This window comes from Microtus pennsylvanicus, chromosome 15, assembly GCF_037038515.1.
Source record: "Microtus pennsylvanicus isolate mMicPen1 chromosome 15, mMicPen1.hap1, whole genome shotgun sequence".
NCBI classification, from domain to species: domain Eukaryota; kingdom Metazoa; phylum Chordata; class Mammalia; order Rodentia; family Cricetidae; genus Microtus; species Microtus pennsylvanicus.
The window spans coordinates 29,785,741-29,808,215 of NC_134593.1; the positions used below are offsets into that span (position 1 = coordinate 29,785,741).

Below are 22,475 nucleotides of genomic sequence, written 5' to 3' on the forward strand. Positions count from 1 at the left end.
TTTGTTTATTTACTTAGTGTGTGTACGTACAGTCACGTGGAGGTCAGAGGACAACTTTCAGAAAACCGCCTCTCTCACGTCATCATGTGGGTTCCAAGCATCAGACTCAAGTTGACAGATTTGGGGGGCAAGTCATCTTGCCAGCCCTTCCGGGTGATTTGTAGCCACCACCTCGTCAGTCCTTTTCCCTGACCTCTCGGTTCCAGGACACCGTCTGTCTGGTTCTCTTTATCCCTCTGAGCCACACCCCAGCACATAATGCCCTAGGCTCACTAATAAGCACGTGTCCCTTTCACAATCTCCGCTCCTAGGGCCCCATCTCCGCAGTCCAACTTTCCAAGCTCACACTGCTGCCAGAGGTTCTTTCTGCGACCAGCAACGTCCTCACTGTGACCTTCAACGTCTAGGGACTCTAGGCATTTCTACGACTCCTCCTTGCCACGCTCCTTCGTCCACACTCCCCGCTTTTCTTTCTTACTGAACTCATGTGAGTTTCATCACTCGTAGTGACCGGAGATGTATCTGAATGAGACTGTATTTTTGAAAAGTGAATTCTATGTTGCGCTCATTACTCGTCATTATTATGGAAAGCTGTTGCTGTCATCATTACTAACGTCAGCACTTTCCAAGGGTGAAGCTGCAAATGCATTCTAACTCTTCCCATGGAGCCACAGTGTCATGTCCCCCCACCGCAGGTTGGTCTGGAACTCGCTGTGTAGACAAGGCTCACAGAGATCCATTCACCTGGCTCTGTTTTGAAAGCACAAGCCCCTCCACCCAACTCATCCCATTTAGAAAAATGACCAAATCCTCCCATAGAGGAAGCAGCTAAGGGCTGGCAAGGTAGCCTTCAAGGCGGATCCACAGCCAGCCGCCGGCACCGGCACCTCCTCACACTCAAGCGCCATGGTGTGAACTCCCCACTCACACTCCTCTTCCAGCTCACTGTTCTCACCTAAAAACTACAAGCTGGTCACGTCCAGATCACTGTCTTCTGTCTATGGACAGCCATACCTGCCTGTGTGTGTGCCTGTGACATTTGGGATGCCATACTACCTACCCACTGGGGCCTTGGTGCTGCAAGGCTAAGTCTGCCTATCATCCCCAAGCTCTTACCTCTCCTCTGTCTTCCAGCCACTTCTGATCATCCGCCCATCCTAGTCCCACCATCAGCTTTTTGTCTGAAATTAGTTCCAAGGTCCTTGCTCTTGGCTTTGTCCTGCCTGAAGCACAGCACTACCTAAATCTGATCGTACCACCTCTGCTCAGAATCCTTTAATACACACCACCGATGCATAACTCAGAATAAACTCCGCCGTCCTCACTTTGAAAGCCCTTTCTCCATCTCATCTGCTACCTCTGACCCTGTCTCCCACCGTTCCTCCTTACGAGGCTCCAGCCACGTACACCACGCTCATCCTCAAACACACCACGCCTACCTCAGGACCTTTGTGCGTACAGCTGGAAGCTCTCGCCAGAAGCCTGCAGGAGCTCCCTCACTTCCTGTTGGTTTTTGCCCCAAATGCCTGCCAGGAATAAAGCCTGAAAACCCCACGTGAGTCACTCTCCTTGCGGATTGCTCCCCGGCATGCATCACCATCTCCTGCTCCTGGGGACTTTCTGATTCTCCTCCAACATGGAAACGCAAACCCATACAGTCAGGAATCTCATTTGTGGCACAAAATCTGCACAGGTGGCACTTAGTAGGTACTTAAAACTAACTCTCAAATAAGGTTTTGTTCTTGGGATTCTTCAGGCAGACTTGCCTAAGTGTATAAAGACGGAAGTATAAAGAAAGATGTCTACTGAAGCATCTTGGGTAATAATGAAAACTTAGCATCAACTGTCCTTCACTAGAGTCCTGCAAGAGGTAGTTGAAAAATTACATGAAGAGAAATGAAGACAGCTGGGGGCGGGGGTGGCGCAGGTCTTTAGTCCCAGCACTTGGGAGGCAGAGGCAGGTGGATCTCCGAGTTCGAGGTCTGCTTGGTTGACAGAGCGAGTTCCTGGACAGCCAGGGCTACACAGAGAAATCTTATCTGCGAGAATGAAAGAGAGAGAGAGAGAGAGAGAGAGAGAGAGAGAGAGAGAGAGAGAGAAGCAGACTGAGGGAAAGTTGCCGTAAAAATAGAGGGGGTAAATCTATACAAGCTGACCCAAAGCAAGGACAGGATTTACTGCGAAGCGCAAGGCGAGCTGCAGAAACCCGTTATGTGAACATGAGTCCCTTGGGCTTTATATGTGTCACATAGACACACACATCAAAGCATTCCTCGTGCTCAGTCCTTGTTGAAAAGTGGGATTTAAAAGATTAAGGAGGAGAATATTCATTTTTTTACATTGTGTTTATGGACTGTTCAGGCATTTTATATCATGCACATGTTATTTTTATATATCTAACGAATGACAAAAATATCCTTCGCGGAATGCCAGATGGAGGAAGGGATGAGGAAAGCTGAGGCACAGCGCCCCGACTCCCACGCTCCCACCCTCTGCCCCTCGTGCAGACGGCCCCCTGGGCTGCCAGTCTTTCTTTCTGCTCAGCAGCTGGAATAAGAACAAACATCTACTTCCCCTCAGGCTCCAAGGTCACCACACCCAGAGGGCAGAACCCCAGGGGGTCCACCCAAGACCTCCCAAGGGGCTGGACAGACAGAGGTCACCTGATTTGGTGGGCAGGGCCGAGAGACCTGTGTTGGTGGTCAGTAGCATCCTCGAGGGAGGCACAGCAGCGGCTATATTGAGAGCAGAGGTACCTAATTAAGAGTTGTACTAACTTCTGTCATGTGGACACAGCTGTGCCCTGGTGGCAGGGGCACTGCCCTTTGCCAAAGGAAATCTGGCCAGCTCTGCTATTTCCCGGCTGAGGACCTGGGGCCTTTAGCTCCTTAGGCCTCCGGATATTTGTCTACAGATCCGACAGGGTCTCAGTGACTGCACTGGAGACATTTGGGGCTAAGTAAGGTACTGTGTGGCCATCTGTGAAGAGGGCCCCTCACACATGGGGGTGATCTCAGGGAAGAACTCTCTTGGGGAGGAGCTGCATGAGGCCATTAACCACGTCACGCCTAAGACCACTCACTGGCTTCAAGGTGGCCTCACCTCACAATCTTAGACACGTCACTGAATTCCTTGGGACTATTTTCCTTATCTGTGAGTGGGTCATAGGACCTGCCACCTGGAGCTTAGGGGAAAAGAGATGAGTAAAGCTTACATCATCATCTGATGCAAGGAAGGCAGACAGTAAGCCTGGACTTCACTTTTAGAATTCAGTTTACTTGGGTCTCCGCAGTACCGGGGACTGATTGAATCCCGTGCCGCTCACACGCTAAGCAAGCGCCCTATTACTTAACTGCACATTGCTAGCCCTTCTTGCAGGTTTTTTTTTTAAATCTTGAGTCAAGGTCTCATCAAGTTACCCAGACATGCCTTGAACTTAAAAGCTTCACGCCTCTGACTTCCAAGTAGGTGGGATTCTAGTCCTGTGCAACCATAATAAGCTGTTTAAGACATTTTGAAATATGAAGTGGTCCAGATCAGAATCCTGGAAGTAGAGAGAGAAAAGCAGGGGATCGAGGAAACCGACTAGCACTTACCCAGCAAGCCACTGGGAATATAGAGAAGACAACCACAACCTTTGTTGAGATGTCTCTACGCGTTTGCACGGCTTAAGCTCTTTCTGAATGAGTTCCTTCAATCCTCACATAAACCCACAAATCACTGGGCCCATTTTGCAGGTAGGAAAACAAAGACACAGACTGCTTCATTACTTGGGAAACACCGCCAAGTCCCCAGGCCAGCTGCTAAGTACATGAGCATTGACAGGCACTTGGGCCACCGGAAGGCTTTTTTGTGGTTTTGTTTTTGTTTCATTTTGTTTTTTGAGTCATGGTTTTTCTGTGTAACAGCTCTAGCTGTCCTGGAACTTGCTCTGTAGACCAGGCTGACGTCAAACTCACAGAGATCCACCTGCTTCTGCCTCTCGAGTGCTGGGATTAAAGGCGTGCGTTAACACCTCCTAGCTCTTGAAGCAGCTCTTTCTCGAAGATAACATACCCATGACATGCCAAGACGGGACTGTCATCTACACTTCTGGCCATGAGCTCAGCACAAGAGTAGCACCACCCAGCAGCCAGATTTGATATCAAAGTCCATCCGCTCAGGCAGGGCCTTTATTTAAGGGCTGCTGTTGAAAGGACAGACTTAGGAGTCACACAGTTTAGAACTCCCGGGACACATTTACACGCCAGAGCCTCAATTCTATCGTCTACACAGTAGAGGTGACAGTGACAAGCTTGAAGATGTCTACGGGCATCAAGAGACTACACACGTTACATGCCTGATTCATTGCTTGGCATAAAATTGTTCTAACAAGGGCTGGAGAGATGACTCAGTGGTTAAGAGCATTGCCTGCTCTTCCAAAGGTCCTGAGTTCAACTCCCAGCAACCACATGGTGGCTCACAACCACCTGAAATGCGATCTGATGCCCTCTTCTGGCCTGCCGGCAGACACACAAACAGAATATTGTACACATAATAAATAAAATATTTTAAAAAATTGCTCTAACAACAAATATAGGGCCCAAGGTTACAACTGTGAGATACAGATCAAGAGTAAGAGAAAATGGTGATTATAATGAATAGCAGCCTCCGGGTCACGTCCCCAGGGTGCCATCTTGTTTTTTGTTGTTGTTTTGTTTTCAGACAAGGTCTTACAATGTAGTCCTGGCTGTCCTGAAACTCACTATGTAGAAACCTGCCTGCCTCTGCCTCCCAGTGCTGGGATCAAAGGCCAGCGCCACAGAGCCAGGCTGGATTCACCATTTTGTAATTGACGCATTTCTACAACCATGCACTGGTGCATTTATATCTTCTATGTTGGATCCACTTCTTGCCCTGGAGCTCTGAGCAGGGTTCTGAAAGGGGATGAAGGTCTCTTGGAAATTATGGAGGGCTTACAGCTCGGGGAGGACCAGGGTCCTGTGACCACTTGAGAGACTAGAGCCGGCCCATGCAGTCAGAAACTGCTGGGGAGAAAGCTGATCCAGGCCCCCTGGCCTGACCACTCCCGACCCGGAAAGAAAGCCATGCTGTACCCTGACTGCTGCTCAAGGACCAGGCTCTTTTGTGCATCGACACTTCCCTGCAGAGTGCCAGAGTTGTTGAGATGCTGCAACGGGGCCTCAGAACAGAGCAGCAGCGCAATCACAGACCAGTGTATCCAAATCCAGCCTCTATGTGACCTTGGACCAGGTATTAACTTTTCTAAGTTCTCTTTCTCATAAGCCAAACTGGGATCATGTCTCATGTCAGTACCAAGACTAAATGCCATCATGCTAATTAGAAAGCACAATCCAGGTCGGGGATTACAGTTCAGTAAAGCCTTTATCTAGCTAACCCTGGGTTTGATTCCCATCACACATACATACACACACACACACACACACACACACACACACACACACACACACCCCATAACAATGCTGGGCGGTAGTGGCGCAGGCCTTTAATCCCAGCACTCGGGAGGTAGAGGCAGGCAAATCTCTGTGAGTTCGGGGCCAGCCTAGTCTACAAGAGCTAGTTCCAGAACAGGCTCCAAAGGTACAAAGAAACCCTGTCTCGAAAAACCAAACCAAAATAAAACCATAACAGACAGAAATCATTGAACACATGCTTGACTAATCATAAGCTTGATAACTGTTAGCTATTATTATTATTATTATTCATACTTGTGGATAAGATTTCCAAATTTCCAAGGACTGGAGTAGTAGAGACCCTTGGGGAGGCAGCCAGGGCCAGGCTATTGAAAAATAGCAGAAAGGCTTGCAATTTTGAGATTTGGAATGAGAAAAACAAGGGACGAGATTGCTTTTGAGGGAAGATGGCAGTCTGCCAACTAAGAGAGAGATAACACAATTACCAAATTCTCAATAAGAATCTGTCTCACGAAAGCATGATCTTCAAGCTGCAAAAACAAAATCACACCTCATCTGGAAAGCAAAGGAAAGCCGCTGCCCAATCAGACAGACGGGAGAGGAAGGCACTCCTAAGGTGACGTTCGTCTCTAGGCTTTCCCAGATGACATCAGAGGTCAGTCAAATAACTCACAGATGTGAGTGCGATCAGCTCACAGCAAAAGTGTTCTCAAGTTTCAGGGGCATATGTGTGTATCCGCGTGTGTGTGCCTGTGGAGAGGGGGTCAGGAGCAGATTCTGGGAACTGCAAACCGTAGAGCTGAACGCCAATCCGTTAATTAAAGAGACAGTCTGCGGCTACTTAGGAAAGAAGTGCTTAGGGATGCAGGGTGGGGTGGGGTGGGGTGGGGTGGGGTACGGTGCACAGAAACAAGGCCCCATTATTGAGGACATTTTTCCTCCTTTCTGAAGGGATTGTTCCCAACTGTCGGGACAGCGGGTGTGATTGGGTAACACATTCCAGCTCTGTATCCATCACTGCCGGATAGGTTCCTATGCTAGGGAAAGACCACAGAGGTTCCTGGGGAGTACGTATCGCCATCAGGCAGTGGCCTGTAGCTGGACATCAGCAGGACATCAAGACTTGGTGGAAACCTACAGCTTAGGGTCGACAGCAGTTTGGAGGGAGATCTTAGACCCACTTTGTTCTGTTTCCTGATCCACATTCTGAATAAAGCTCAGGACAGAGTCTCAGATGGCAGAGCTATTCAATGGGCAAGGGCAGAGGTGAGAGGCTACTAGTTAGGGTCCCGCTGGACAGTGGGACCCTTGATTCTAAACCCTCTCGCACAAAGTGCTGGAAGGCTCCATGAAAAAACAGTAACACCAAATCAAACACCATGTTCCAATTATGGGATTATTGGAAAATTCCAATTATGTACCAGCTCACTCTTGGGAACGATAAAAATATGAGGAGCACAAAAGGTCCAGGGTTGGCTGAGAAGGCAAGACGCCATGTGACAAGCCCACGCGTGTGTCTAAGAAGTCGGAAGAGAGGCTGAATTTGTGTCTCTGCTCTTGCAGGGGACCCAAGTTTGGTTCCCAGCACCCTTATCAGACAGCTCCCAACTTCAGTTCCAAGAGAATCTGATGCCTCTGGCCCCCTCGGGCACCTGCATGCACAGGCACACATACCCATGCATGGAATGTCATTTTTAAAAAGGGAGAGTGGACTTCCTGCATTGGAGGGCTGTCTGGGAAACAGGAGGTGAGTTACAATGAACTGATCTTAAGAAGTCCTGAGGGTTTTCAGGGATGGAAGCTCCCCCTTTCTCCAGGAGACTTTGTGGCTTTAAGAGCTGGCAAGAGCTGGGCAGTGGTGGCATACGCCTTTAATCCCAGCACTTGGGAGGCAGAGGCAGGTGGGTCTCTGTTGAGTTCAAGGCCATTCTGGTCTACAGAATGAGTCCCTGGATAGCCAGAGCTGTTACACAGAGAAACCCTATCTTGAAAAACAAACAAACAAAAGAGTTGGCAAGAGAACAGAACAGAATAGTAAGGAAAGTCACCTCAGGTATTCAAATCATGCAGTGGCGTAGTGCACTAGGCAAGCTCTCGGATGCCTTTGGTTCTACCCTGCAGACAGAGACAGGACCTGAGGGTCCCAGACAGTAAGGGCAGGAAGAACAGCTGTGACCAGAAGCAGGACTGGAGACATCTGCTTTGCTCTTAACCATTCTCAGGACCACAGCCTGTGAGCATTGAGAAGGGCCCTTTGGAAATCCCTGACTCCAACTCTCAAGACACGGAGGAGAAAGCCCAGGGCTGGGCCTGAGTGGTTCGCCCAAGGCCACCCAGGGCGCCCCGGGAAAGGCTGGGACTGAACCCAGCTCTAGGAAGGGTTCACATCTTACCCTATCCTTGTTAACTGTACGTATGACCTGGGACAAGCTACTTAATTCATCTTCCCGTGAACTGTTTCCTCCTCTGCAAAATGAAGACTTAGGGTAGCCATGAAAATTAAAAGAGGAGTCATGTGACAAGCACTTTAAAAAGCACTCAAGAAGAGCTGGACAACCACGAGAGAACTACATGGCAACTGTACATAACAACACAACCTTCAGGTTAGCACAGACGTAGGCTCGTCAGGGAGGAGGGGGACAAAGCAAAGCCGGAACTGGTGTGGAGCCTCCCTCATTGCATACTTAACGCATTCATGCCAGTGACCAGACAGGTCACCCTTGGTTCAGAAGCCCCCGGGCTGAGGCTCCTGGAGGGAGATGCTCTCCCACTTTTGGGGTCCCCATAGAGGAAGGAAGACTCAGGCAGGTGGTCCATCACAGTTACCTTCTCCCCGGGCGTGACCGAGATGCGCCAGACACAGTGCATGTGGGCAGAGTAGCCATTGGGGAACTCGGGGGAGGAGAAGTTGCCCGTGCTGTCTTGGAGAGTCTCTCCACAGGCTGTCAATCAAAAAAATGACAAGGCTGCTGACTGCAGGCACCAGACCCCCGTCTCTGGCTCACCCTTCAGCTCTAGATCCCATAAGAAAGACATGAGAGGGGTTCTGTCCCTTTAAGATGTACCCCTCCTCCTTACATGCAAGTATAAACCATCCCACTTCCCTGGTCGAGTGCTGCCAGGGTAACCAGATGCCCTGTTGTCAAGGCAACATGGATTGCAGAGTTCAGGTCAAGCACTTCTGATGGGCCTCACCTCCTCCTCACTGTCCAGGAGAGAGGCTAGTTGCTGCCCCTACTCGTCCTCCCTCTTCTAGGCCCTCCCACCACCTACTAGCTGAGCTCCAGTTTGGTCCTTAACATTGTCCTTCCTTCTTGTCTGTCCTTCCCAACACTCTTCTCTGAAGACTTACAGCCGTGACTTTCTAGGTGTTCCTAGGCCCCTACTTTCCTTGGACTCTTGTTCTCCATCCCTCCTGGTTGCTCCCTTCCCTGCTCTGACCTGGGCATTTGTAGAGCTTCCGGGCCTGAGCGATGTCCCCCTTGCTGAGTCTGGTCCTTTGGCCGATAGAAGGCTTCACCCCATTCACCTCGTACTTGGGAACGATGGTGTCCAGGAAGATGCCCCTGAGAAGGACATGAGGAGAATGAGGGACTGAGTCTTCTGGAAGGTGGGTGAAGAAGAAGGGTAGCGTGATCATCTATAGCCACAGGGCATGACACTGCCAGGGCCCAGACATTCCTCGGCTGGGTCAGGGAAGGGTGGAGATGTCTCACCCTGTCATTAAGCTGCCCACTGACCAGCAGCCACCCTCTTCCGTGGCAGCTATACCACAGGAGCTGGGGGGGGGAGCCCCAGAAATGCTTTGAGGACCAAGGGCCTAGGCCCTTGATGTTCAAACTGGCTTCCACTTGCAGCCCTGGGAGAGCTTTGGCCCCTTGTTTGCCATCTCTGCAACGCCACCCAGCCCCCACCTCCAGCCCTCAAACGATGATTCAGTCTCAGTCAACTTCTCTCTTGACTTCCTAGAGTCAACTCTAGCCCTCTAACATGGCTGTGATTAGACGGAGGCCGACGGGCAGCTTCCACAGTGGCCGGCCAGCTCTCAGGGCACAGCGTTCCTATTTCCCAACTCCTTCCTGCTCATCTCTGGGTTTCCACAGCAGAGGAGCAGAACAAAGTGGAGACAGCCGCTCTCCCCATCCCCAGGGTCCCTGACTCACATCCAGCCGGGCAGGGCCCAGCAAGGGGTGTGGGTATGATGGGAAATGGAAGCAGGGTCTGTGGGGGTGGAGGGGTGAATGAGTTCACTTTCTTCTCTGGTCTCCATTCCCAGGCCCAGAGCAGGAAGAATGGGTCTAGGGGAGCTCAGAGAAGAAGGGAGAAGGGCCACCACCCAGATAGGGAGAGGGGTGCCAGAAGGGCAGTCGAGGGAGGGGTGTGAGGAGTGGGGTGCTTCTCCCAGCCCTGTAGGAGGGTCTTCTCATATCAGGCCCTGGTTAAGGAGGTCTCTTGTGAACTGACAAGGGGGGCCAGTTCAAGGTAAGGCCGGTGCAAGGTAAGGACCAAGCTTCGTTCAAATTAGCCAGCCACAAAGCAGACACAGCCAGTCCTAGTCTGTAATAGGCTACTTGAGAGGCTGAGGCAAGACAGCCTGTCCGCAGGACAGCGAGACAGCTCAGTGAGTAGGCACTTGCCACCATGCCTGCTAAACGGAGTTCGGCCCCCAGAACCCACGTTGTGGAAGGAAGGAGAACTCCTGTAAGTTGCCCTCTGACCTCCACGAGGTGCTGTGTGGCGCGTGTGTTCACACATGCACACAAATTAATAAATGTAAGGAAAAGAAAAAGAATTCTAAGTTGCCTGGGTCACATAGCGAATTCAAGACCAGTCTGGGTAACTTAGTAAAACCCCTTCTCAAAAATAAAAATTAGGGGTTGGAGAGATGGCTCGGTGGTTAAGAGCACTGACTGCTCTTCCAGAGGGCCCGGGGTTCAATTCCCAGCACCCACATTGCAGATCACAACTGTCTGTAACTCCTGTTCTAGGGGATCTGACAGACACACATGCAGGCGAAACACCAATGCACATAAAATAAAAACAAAATCACTTATAAATAAATAAATAATGAGGCTGGAGATATAAGCCAGGGGTACACAATTGCCTAGTAGGCACAAGACTGGGTTCAAGCCCTAGTACTGCAAAACAAAAACAAATGGGGAGGGGAAGACAATTAGAAAGAGGCGAACCCCCGGGAATCACAGGAGAAAGAAATGTACGCTCGTGGCAGATGAGAGACAAGCTCGGCTCCTTTGGGTTGGCACAGTTTGGAGACCACACACAGCAGGACCTGTGAACTCAGGGTTTCTGTCTTCTCAGCCACAAACCTTTGCTTCACACAGCAATGGGCAAAGCCTGGGGTCTGCCAGCTGCACTGATGGGAAGGGCTACTAAGGCAGCCACAGCCACAGGGGCTGCAGGCACCCAGAGGACAGGGCAGGGCAGGGCAGGACAGATGAGCAAGGGAACAGCTTTCGGAAGGCAGGCTTGGGCCACCCTGGGCAAGGCCCCGGCCATTTCTCACCTGGAGAACGTGTTCCGGGCATAATGCATGATACTGTCAAAATCATAGGTCTCTCCCAGCGACTCCACTTCCTGAACCTCCATCTTCAGGAAGTTATACTCCTGCCCTGCAAAGAACGGGAGAAAAGTGGGGGTGGGGTGGAGGGAGTGGCCTGTGTCCTCCCTGTACCTGTGAGGGGCTGACTATCTGAAGGCCGCAGAGGATGCAGAGGGGAAAGGAGACAGGCTATAGAGGAGTCCTTTCCAGGAGAAGAGACTGGAGAACTAGCTGAAGGGGGAGGGTCGGGAGACCACAGACAGGAAGCAGGAAGGGCAGAGTGAAGAACAGAACTAGCAAAAGACAGGTAAAGACATAAGCCTGTGGAGATATCCAGGGACAAGCTGGCTGCCTCAGCCTTCTCCTCAGGAGTGCTGGCTTCCCCTCTGTCCAGGACTTGGGCCAGACCCCCAAGCAGCTCCATAAGCCCTAGGATGGAATACAACCCCTGGGGTGTGTGTACCTGGCTGTATGTTCTCGCGTACAATAGAGACATGGCGGTCCCGGTCGGGCCGCGTGTGCTCGTGCCAGAAGCCAATGACATGGCCCAGCTCATGGACCACGATTCCAAACTTGTCACAGTTCTTGCCGATGGAGATGGCCTGGGGGCCCCCACCTCGGCGACCCACGTAGGAGCAGCACCTGGAGGGCGGGGCCAGCTCAGGGGGGTGGTCCCGAGCTGGGGGAGTGCATCCACTCAGGGGCCGGGCCAGGCTGCCGAGGGGGGGGGAGTATGCAGGGGTGCAGAGGGGGTGGGGATGGCCCTGAGCACCCAATGCACAGGCTGTATGCCAGGGTCAGAGCCAAATCAATGGGAGATGCCCATAGCAGGAAGAGGGGGTGGGCAGGCCCAGCTGAGGGCAGCAGGAGAGCCTAGGGCAGAACCTGGCTGGGGATAACCACCAAGGGTATAGTGTCCAGGGGTTCCTGCTCACCCGCAGGGTCGATACGTGAATACAATATAGCTGTCCTCATCCGTGCGCTCCAAGAAGGTGACACAGGTATGCTTCTCCCAGTGTCTCATGGCCTGCCGAAAGACTGCCCTCTGGCTGCCTGCGGAAGGATAGAAGCCCGGCTGTCACGGTGTCAATCAAGTGAGCTGGGAGGCACTTCCACCCGCTGAGACAATGTCACAGCCACTCCGCAGGCACACCGCCTGCCCAGCTCAGGAGACTGTGGACAGGCCAAAGGTTAACCAGGCCAAGCTCAGGTGCAGGCTTGCTCACAGAGGCACACTCACCAGTGAAATTCCCTCCGATAACAAAGGGGATGACCCCATCGGGCCACACTCGCTCTGGTCTGGATGTCGCTGCCCGCCTGCTCCGAGGCCTGCCTCTCCATCTGCCCCTGGTTTCCCTCTGCGGCTGCCCGCTAGTGCTCTGACCACCCAGGGCTGAAGAGTTTCCTGGGAAGGGGGAAAGAGTAGTCAGTGGTAGCAAGTGAGGGGCCAGGAAGAGTCGGGGAGGCAGAATCGATAGAACCCATTCTGTTAGTTGTAGATTCTGGATCTGCATTCGCCTGCTTTGTTAAAAACTTCAGCGGTGGTGGCGCACGCCTTTAATCCCAGCACTCGGGAGGCAGAGGCAGGAGGATCTTTGTGAGTTCGAGGCCAGCCTGGTCTACAAGAGCTAGTTCCGGGACAGACGCCAAAGCTACAGAGAGACCCTGTCTCGAAAAAACAAAAAAAAAACCTTATTTGCAATTCTCAGATCAATACCGTCAGCCTTCCATGATCATCCCTGGACATGCACCGAGCAGTAGAAAGATCCAATGGGTGCACATTCCCAGACAAGGAATTCTGCCTGCCTGCTTCACCCCTCACACTATAAACAAACGTCCTTTCTTAGGTAAACCTAGCGACACTTTTCAAGTATTTTTTTTCTTTAATTTGGCTGTTTAAAATGGCTCCCAAGCAAAGTGCTCCTGTGCTTTCTTGTGGTCCCAAGGCAAAAAAGCTGGGCTATGAGCCCCGCCTGGTGATGCAGACCTGTCTTGTCACCCAGCTCCTGGGGAAGCTGAGGGAGGAGAGTTATGAGTTCAAGGCCAGCTTGAGTTCTACAGTGACTTTAATGCCAGCCTGGACAACTAAAAGAGACCCTATCTAAAATTAAGAAGTAAAAATGAAGCTAGGCAGCCGGGTGGTGGGGACACACCTTTAATCCCAGCACCTGGGAGGCAGAGACAGGCAGATCTATGAGTTCGAGGCCAGCCTGGTCTACAGAGAGTTCCAGGACAGCCAGGGCCAGGCAGAGAAACCCTGTCTTGAAAAACAAAACAAAACAAAACAAAACAATGGAGCTAGGCATGTAGCTCAGTGGTAAAATGCTTGCCTGGCATGCATGAGGCCTCAGGTTCAACCCACATTATCACACACGCATACAAAAACAAATCAAAGTTGGAATGCATTTTACTAAGAAATGCCTGCATTCAATAAATTTGTTCTGACTGAAGTCAATGCTGCTAGCCATGAGTTCAGTGTTAACGAACTAACTTTATATTAAATAAGGTGCCTTTAAGAGAAAGACACATAAAATTTAGTCCTATAGGGATGACTGTAACCAAAGGCTGGTGGGAGCCTGCATTTCTCCTAGGAGCAATGACTCATTATTTGCTAATTCATTCTTCACGGTGACTAGGTAAAATAACTATGAAGTTCTATAACAGCTGAGGCTGTGCTCTAAGTAGCTGAAAATGCCGCGGAGAGCAAGACTGGGCTAGGACTCCAGACGAAGACAAGGAGGAACTCCTTTCCCAGGAACGAGGAGGACTCGAACCGAGGTCTGGAAAATGTCCCCGTTTGTCTAAGAAGCCTCGATGCCAGTGAAGAATGGAGTTATGTGCTGTCTCGGGGCTTGGGGAGCCACCTTCCCACATGACACAGCAGTTCTCTGGCATTGGGGCAAGTGCCAAAGTTTTGCCCCAAGTCACCTGTTGAGCTGGCAGCAGACCCTAGTGAGACATTCCCCTGTGCCAGTCCCATTGGTCTCCACTGGGGTCCTGTAAACGTCTCTTGTCCCCAAGATACCAGGTTACCCTTGAATGACAACTGCCCTCTTGGATAGTTGGTTTATAACCCACAAATGCTCACACCAGAATCATCCCTCCTGCTGAACATGGCCCAGCACACTCCTGTATGCCCAGAACTGAACCTCAATAGGAATCCCTCGTTTGTGCAACGGAGAGCTCCATGCAGGTTTTCTGAACCATGGTCCAGCACCATCCTGATGTGAGACTGCTCTCAGCATCGCAGTAAGAGGGCCAGGAAAAGCCAAACCAGCCATTCTTTTTCCCTGTCACCAATGCTACATAGGTTGGTAGGTGTCTGGGCCACCAGGAAACCAAAAGCATTGAGCCCAGCCTTAGGACACGTAAATAAATCCTTTCTGTGTAGAAAAACATGGAAAGATCCTAACTAGACACAGAACAGCAGAACACTGTAAGTAAAGTGAACAGTTGGGTCTTGGAGGCAGTTTGCGAGGGATACTGAAGAAGTTCCTGAGGATGGCCCTCCAAAAAATGCATAGAAGCTTACACACTGGGACCAGGAAACCCAGGAAGAACTGTAGGATTGGGCATAGCTGATGGATTGGGAGACAATGGTTTGAATTCTAGTTCCAGTTCTGCCATCTACACACTGTGTGTGTGATACTGGGCAAATTACTTTACCTTTGTGAGGCTTAGGCTTGGCTTCTGAGAAACACGAGTGGTCCTGATACCCCTGTATCCTGGTTGGATATTTTTGTCAACTTCACACAAGCTAGGGTCATCTGGGAAGAACTCTTAATTGAGAAAATATCTCAATAAGATTGGCCTATAGGCAATTCTGTGGGGTACTGTCTTGATTAATTCTTGATGTGGGAAGATCCTGCTTACTGTGGGTAGTGCCACTCCTGGGCAAGCGGTCTTGGGGTGTATAATAAAAGAAAGCAAACTGAGGTCGGTGGTGGTGGTGGTGCACACCTTTAATCCCAGCTCGCAGGAGGCAGAGGCAGGCGATCTCTGTGAGTTTGAGGCCAGCCTGGTCTACAGAGTGAGTTCCAGGACAGGCTCCAAAGCTACACAGAGAAAACTTGTCTTGAAAAAAATCAACAACAACCGGGCGGTGGTGGCACACGCCTTTAATCCCAGCACTTGGGAGGCAGAGGCACGCGGATCTCTGTGAGTTCGAGACCAGCCTGGTCTACAAGAGCTAGTTCCAGGGCAGGCTCCAAAACCACAGAGAAACCCTGTCTCGAAAAACCAAAAAAAAAAAAAATCAACAACAACCCCCCCCCCAAAAAATGAGCAAGTCAGGGGAGCAGGAGCAGGACAGTGATCCACATTCCTGTGTGGTCTCCGCTTCAGTTCCTGTCTCTAGGTTCCTGCCTTGAGTCCCTGCCCTGATTTCCCTCGGTGGTGGAGTCTGACCTGAGTGTTGTTCCCTCGTGATGGTCTACCACGGCAATATAAATGCTAACTAAGACACTCTTAAAGGTGGCTGGAGACAGTCAAGCAGGCACTTTTGAAAGCACTTTGTAAGCTGTATGCTAGAAAAATGCTGACTTTTGGGTCCCACAGGTGTCGACATTGATTGACAGGACTTATTGACAGGAAAGGATAAAGATAAGATAGCCCCTGTGTTGGGTTCAATTTCATGGCCTCTGTCCTGGGAAGGCCGGGCTGGAAACGGGTGGGAGTGGGGGACAGAAATCCTTGTTTCCCAAATCTGAAACACATATCGAGGACACAGAGAGCCAGCCTGTCCCCGGTGTACCTGCGGCTTTAATGGACGACCTTCGGGCTGTCTGTTGTCTGAGTGCTGTAGCCTGCTGCACCCGGAAGGCCTTCAAGTCCTCTTCATCCAGAGCAATGTCCCCAAGGAAGGCAGCTGGAGAAAAAGAAAGAGGCCAGAGGTTGAGTTAATCCTCTTACCCACAGCTGTGTTCACTGTGCTTATAGCTCTGACACAGTGGTACACAGCCCCTGACCCCTATAGCCACTGGGATCCTCAGATGCCACCTGAGAAAGACAGAGAAGGACAATGACGGGTCAGCTTCTAGAATCTCTCTAGGGATTATACTTGCTTTTTACTTTAAATCCCAATAAAAATGAAGCATGATAACACAGGCTTATAGCCACAGCTATTCAGGCCGCTGAGGCAGAAGGATCACGTGGGCCTGGGCTTTGCAGACCCCAAGAGTCAAATGGCCCAGCGAGTAGAAGGGCTTGTCTCCAAACCCAATGGCCTGAGAAAGGAGATAACCAACTCCTTCAAGTTGTCCTCTGATCTACACACACACACAGAGAGAGAGAGAGACAGACAGACAGACAGTAAATAAAACTGCTAGTAAATAATTAGTCCCATGAAGACACAATTGGGTCACTCTTCCCATTATCTTCAGCAAATAATTAGTCCCCACGATGGGCCAGACATTAAGTCAGACAGTAGCAAGGCAGAAGAAGCCCCTGGTCCTATGGAGCTAACCTTGACAACACAAAGTTCACACAAATACTGAAGTCCACAGAGAGACAAACACTCTGACAGTGGGACATGCTGAAGAAAGGATGCTCTAGTGTCTAAGAGGCCACAAGTTAAAGGCTTTGGTCCCCAATGTGGTGCTACTGGGCGGTTCTGTGCACCCTTAGGAAGTGGGGCCTAAGAGATGCTTCTGTTACTGTGTGCGCCCTTGAAGGGGATCGCGGGGCCTGGCCCTTTCCTCAGCCTCTCTCTGCCTCCCGGGGGACTGGATGAGCCATTTTATTCTGTCAAGTGTTCCCACTACAAGCCGCTGTCTCTAAGAGACACCAGAACCAAGTTCTCCACTATCTCGGACTGGAAACTCTGGAGCCATGAGGCAGAATCAACCTTTCCTCTAAGTCAGTCCTCTTGGTTATAGTACTGGAAAGCAGACTAACCAGCAGCCTATTTTTTGAGCCCACATTCTGTACTGAGTATACCATGTCACATAGCAAATGCCATTTCTACCAAACCGGGGAGGGCAGGAAGTATTATGAGATGTCTACCATGCTTACCTGGCTTGACAATCTTGGCCCGGGTAAGTAAATCTGAGAGGCCAAGACTTATACCAGGAGGCTCCCAGCTAACAGGGCAAGGTGTAACAGTTCTCAAACAAATCCTAAGTTTCTGGGTCCTCCCTCTGGGGAAGAAAGGCCCAGAGGTAGGACACCCTCATCTCTCCAACGCCCCCCCAAGAGGTCATTTCCATGACTGGGCCTAGGAAGAGAAGCGCCTGGAGAGGTGGGATGAGCAGCCCATCTCTTCTCTGAGACGTCTCGGGTAAGAGGAAGCAGAGGCATAGTGCTGTCTGCCTTGGAAGGAGCCCAGATGTGAGATTCACACTGGGCTGGGCTGGCCGAGGGGAGGTGGGAGGCCGAGCTGGAACCGGAGGAGCTTCCCTGCAGCCGTGACATCTGCTTCTCATCCAGGCAGAGTCAGCATTACACAAATTGTTTTAACCTTGAGGCCTTACGCACGGGTTCCGCCTCCCCAGTTGGCCCCACTGGGTGGATACATATACATTTACTTTATCACACACTTAGTCACAGATGGCTAACGTCCCTATGGGCATATGGTGACATCCAAACCCATGCTGTCTGTGCAGAGCCACTGAGGTCAGGGACTACACCCCTGCACATGCAAGGAACACCCAGCACTGCCTTTTGGGCAGATGGAACATAATGAATGAATGAATGAATGAATGATCATGCCAGTTTTCTTTTGGTCTGCAAATGCATGCCCAGAGACATAAGCTCACTCAGACACCATCACCTGAATGTACCTTATCAATCATCAAGCCAATCTTTTCATTTATCAATTTAGGAAACTGAAGCCCAGAAGGAAACTGACTTTATACTATATTTTTTTTTCCGACACAGGGTCTCTCTGTGTATCTTTGGGCTGTCCTGGAACTCACTCTGCAGACCAGGCTGGCCTCGAACTCACAGAGATCCGCCTGCCTCTGCCTCCCATAGACTGGACTTTCAGGCATCTGGAAGACTTGCTTTATACTCAGGCTTCACCATTCCTAGTCCAGTGGATTTACTCAAGTTCATTAGCTCTCAGGAATCCATACTGTAAATACGGACACACGAAAATAGACACTCTGACACACACATCCACACACACAAAAATATACACACAGTCACAGAGTTCTAAAAAGCCACAGATACGAGCTCCAACACACACAAGCCAGTGGCCGGCTCTGAGAACTCATTAAGCCAGTAAGAGTCGCAATAATGACACCTTATGTAAATGTCTGTTGACATTTACCCAGCGCTTTCCAGTCCACAAAGTGTTCGCTCATTAAGGAGTCCATTTAATGCTGGCCCACCCACAACATGCCCAGTAAGCCATATGACACCCCTAGGAGTGTCCCATACAAACATTTGGAGAGATAACCTCATAGCTAGACGCTAGCCCCCTCCCTTGAATACAGAGATCAGGACCCTGGGGCCAAAGAGGGAGATGGCATGTCCAAGGTCACCAGCCTGTAACTTGGCGAGAGTCTTTTGGAGCTTACGAAAGGGCATGAGACAGGAGAGACTGCATAGAGGAGACGGTAGGTTCCTATATGACAATGCAGGAACCCCTCACACTACTGTACACCTTGTACTTTTGCACAAACATGGCACCTTCAAGTTTCTACACCCACACCGTGGGCGTCACCAGACACAGCTGTCCTGCAGTCTCCCTAAGGTATCGATCTCAGGACCCCTAGAGATACTAAATCTTCAGATGTTCACATTCATATATAAAATGGCATTGTGTTTGCACAGAACCTAACATATCTTCAAATGTTTGCTCTTTTTTTTTTTTGTCTTTTCTTTTTCTTTTTTGAGACAGGGTCTTATGTGGCCCACTCTGGCTTCAAACTCCCTAGCTAGCCAAAGATGACCGTGAAATTCTGATCCTCCTGCCTCTGCTTCCCAAATGCGAGGATTACAGGCAGGAACCACTCTACCTGAATAACAGTACTTGGGTTGGAACTCAGGGCTTTGTGCATGCTAGGCAAGCCTTCTTTCGACCTATATACTTCATCCCTCCTATATACTTCAAATCATCTCTAGATTATTTAAATTACTTCATACAACATAAATGTTAAATAGTTATTATACCCCATTTCTTAGGGAAAAATGGAAAAGTCTGTAGATGTTTCATCTGGACCAATTTTTTCCTTGAATAATCTTAATTCATGGTTGGTGGGACCTGTGGGTGCAGAGCCCACAGACCCGGAAGACAGCCGTACCCATGGGGCTAGACTACCAGCAAAGAGCAGTCTTTGGAGGCAGAGGCTGATCTTTGCGTCTCGGTTTGGCTCCCACGAGCTGACATTCATGTAAACTCTTAGAAACCTCAGTTTTGTACTCTATTTAAAAGAAGTAACACGATAGAATGCATCTCCTAAGATGAGTACAAGCCATCAGGTGTGTAGATGAAGCATCTAGACCAAGCCCGTACCGTAAAAAGCAACTGATAAACAGTTCACTACACTCGCCACAACAACCCCAACCTCAAAGACTCAACGTCAGCGCCAAGCCTTCCCCAGGCACACTCAGTCCCTTGCATTCACTCCCCAACTGAACAAATCTATGGACAGAGACTCTAGAACCACATTGGCCTGTGGGACCAGGGCTGTGTGGGACCAGGGCAGGGCTAGTAGAAGGAGCAGGGCTAGCTACAGAGCTCAGCTGGATGCCCTGTGGTGGAGATGTCATGACTGAAGAATGCATGGGAACAGAATGGGGGCAGGGTGGGGTTGGAGAGGAGCCTATGGCCAGGAGCTGGGCTGACAGCTGGTTCATCTGGGATCCTAACCTTAGGAAGTTGGACAATCTAGACGCAGGAGGGTTCAGGAAGCTTTCCTGGCCCAAAGGAAGCCCCAGGGGTCAAGGTCAGGGTCAAAGTAGCAGCTGTTTTCAACACACACAGGATCAAAAGTTTTTGTTTTGCTCTCTGGCTGTAAAGCAGCCAGGAAGCACTTGAAGGTTCTCTGTCACCAGGCCTGGTGCCGGAGGGGAAAGATCACAGAGACACATCAATGTGCGTGTGGACCTAGAGAGCAATCTTTGTCCCCTAGGTCAGTCTCTGGACTCCAAAGTCCCCTCCCCTTGGCATGGCCAAGCCTCCCCTCCCGCTGGAACCTGGTTGGTGTGATGGAGCACAAGGCCATGTATGCAGGACGGGCATGTATCCACCCCAACGGATGCAGAATTAAAGCAGAGGGAGGATGTACTTGTGGCCCTAGAACATGCAAACGGGCTTATTCTCCCGTCCGCTTACATGCTGGTGCACACTTGTACCTGTGCTCACCCAACACACACAGGTGAACTGACCTGCTGTGAAGCAAGACACATCTGCAAATGCAAACAGCAACCAATTCCCTGTGCCAGTTCCAGGGTGTTCTGACATATGCAAAAAAGAAAAACAAAAGCAGGACGCTGTGCTTCACAAGCCACGCCCCTCAGAGGAGAAGGGCTTCCAGGAATGGACTGAGGTGTGCACACGTGCAGGGAGGGAGGGACCCACTGGGCCCCCACACACCCCCTCAGGAGAGGCTTGCTCCACTCCTTCACCGCCACTCAAATCACTGGAGACACACAGTTCGTGGGTCCCTTCTTCCTGCCAGCTGTGGCGGCGCACGCCTTTAATCCCAGCACTCAGGAAGTAGAGGCAGGTGGATCTCTGTGAGTTCCAGGCCAGAATGGTCCACAGAGGGGGTTCCAGGCCAGTCACATAGTGAGATCCTGTTTCAAAACAAGGGAAGGGTCCCTTCTTCCTGCAGTATGTAACTGGTCTCCCTCCATGAGGGCCCACGGAAATGTGTTTTCCTTCGTGCCTGGGGCACCTAAAAGTGAGGGTGACTCAGGCCAGGAGCAGGGTCTTAAGTGGGCGGAGTGACTCACTCAGGGTGTCTGGAAGAGGGAATGTTGTCTGGTGAGAGATAACATCGTGTGCTTCCTCTGGACTCCACACCTGGGCCACAAGGACTCTGGGGTAAGGGTGGGGAGAGGGACCGTCCACCTCTCCTCCTGCAGACCCCTTGGCTGCCAGCTGAGGTATCAGTGGAAGCCACGTGTGTCAGTGGCAAGACATCTGGGGTGGGGACGCTACACTGGGAATATCTGAAATCCTCTTACATGGCTGGGCATTCAACATATAAGAAACCAGGATTTCCAGTAAATCCCCTGCCAGCAGACTTGGTAGGATCAGCCTTAAGCATACCAACAGCCCAGGCTGGCTTCTGGCCCAAAAATTCAGAACCTTCCCCCAGGACATCAGGGGTCTTAATTTTTTTCTTTAACAGCAGCCATAGATGGATATGGTGGCTCACCCCTGTAATCTCAGCGTGTAGGAGGCTAAGGGCGGAGGATGATGAGTTCAAGGCCAATTTGGTGAGACCATTGATAGAGTGAATAAATAAATAAATCTAACTCAAACAGTAACTACAGAGATAGTTTCAAATGATGAGGCCTGGCTATGTCTAGAATAAACAGAGAGATCCCATTTAAGCTGGGAGAATCAAAGGCTTTCATTGCTAGGCCTCTGTGTGGGAAGAAAAGAGAAGAGGAGGATGAAGAGGTAGAAAAGGAGGAAGGAGGAGGAAGGAGAAAGAAAGAAGAGGAAGGAAGAGGAACAAGGAGCGGTCTACCAGGCACTTCCAAAAGAAGTAGAGACAGGCACCTGCCATGGGTACCCTGGCATCTGGTAGTCAGGGCTATGGAGGGACCAAGAAGCAAAGTCAGGCAGGGAGGAGCAGCATAGAGAAGAGAGTTGGTGGGTCTGCAGAGGGGTGAGCGGCTGAGGTTCAGCTGAAGTGTATGTGTATGTAATCTAGCCCAGCTCCCTCCAGGGGTGGGCCCCAAGGAGAAGGCCTGACCTGACCCTGAAGTTGGGCCTCATCAGGCTCTAGGCCCTCTCTATCACCTCAGGCCTGGCTGAGCTCCCCACCAGCCTCACTTCACCCTGGTGGAGAGCTTTCTCCACAGCCCTTGTTTGAAGCTCCAACTCAGCTGGCCCCACCCTAGCATGAAATCTGAGACTGGGGATGGAGCCCTGAGCCTCTTGCCATTCCCCAAAATCACTCCCGTTTTCAACATCAGCATGGCTTCCTACTCATTCTCTTGAGGCTGTGTTTCTGTCCCACATTCTCCACAAAGCCTCCACTCTGCAAACCTTCCCAGACCCCTGCGATCACTTTGCTCTGAGATGCCAAGGGAACCCTATTCTTCAGGGCTTTTGCCGGGTAACTGTAGCATGCTCTCGATTCCTGGCTTAGATCGTGATCTCCTTAAGGACAGAGTTCTGTCTGGCACCTCTCTGCACCTCCCACATCAAACCCAGGCCAGAGATGTGTCGGGGAATGTGCATCTCTGAATGAATAAAAGACACAGAGCAGGGTGGGGGAGATGTTAGCTTTGCCTAAAATCCAAGGCTAGGCTCTCTCCAAAGAAATGAGTCAAGAGTCGGAGGCACAGAGCAC

At 50.7% G+C, this 22,475-nt stretch overlaps 1 protein-coding gene across 3 annotated transcripts in view; it reads right to left on the reverse strand.

Annotated features, from left to right (window-relative positions):
* The window catches only part of Bmp1 (bone morphogenetic protein 1), a 45,568-nt gene that overhangs the window by 21,186 nt on the left and 1,907 nt on the right, over positions 1–22,475 (reverse strand). For 2 of the 3 annotated variants that reach the window (XM_075948997.1, XM_075948999.1), the window contains exons 2-8: positions 15,749–15,862; positions 12,236–12,400; positions 11,931–12,048; positions 11,459–11,637; positions 10,960–11,065; positions 8,877–9,001; positions 8,262–8,377 (exon numbers count right to left, since the gene is read on the reverse strand). In XM_075948997.1, the coding sequence (XP_075805112.1) occupies positions 8,262–8,377; positions 8,877–9,001; positions 10,960–11,065; positions 11,459–11,637; positions 11,931–12,048; positions 12,236–12,400; positions 15,749–15,862 (923 nt within the window). Of the gene's footprint in view, positions 1–8,261; positions 8,378–8,876; positions 9,002–10,959; positions 11,066–11,458; positions 11,675–11,930; positions 12,049–12,235; positions 12,401–15,748; positions 15,863–22,475 lie in introns of those variants that run through there. The other variant, XM_075948998.1, reaches the window with a different exon arrangement.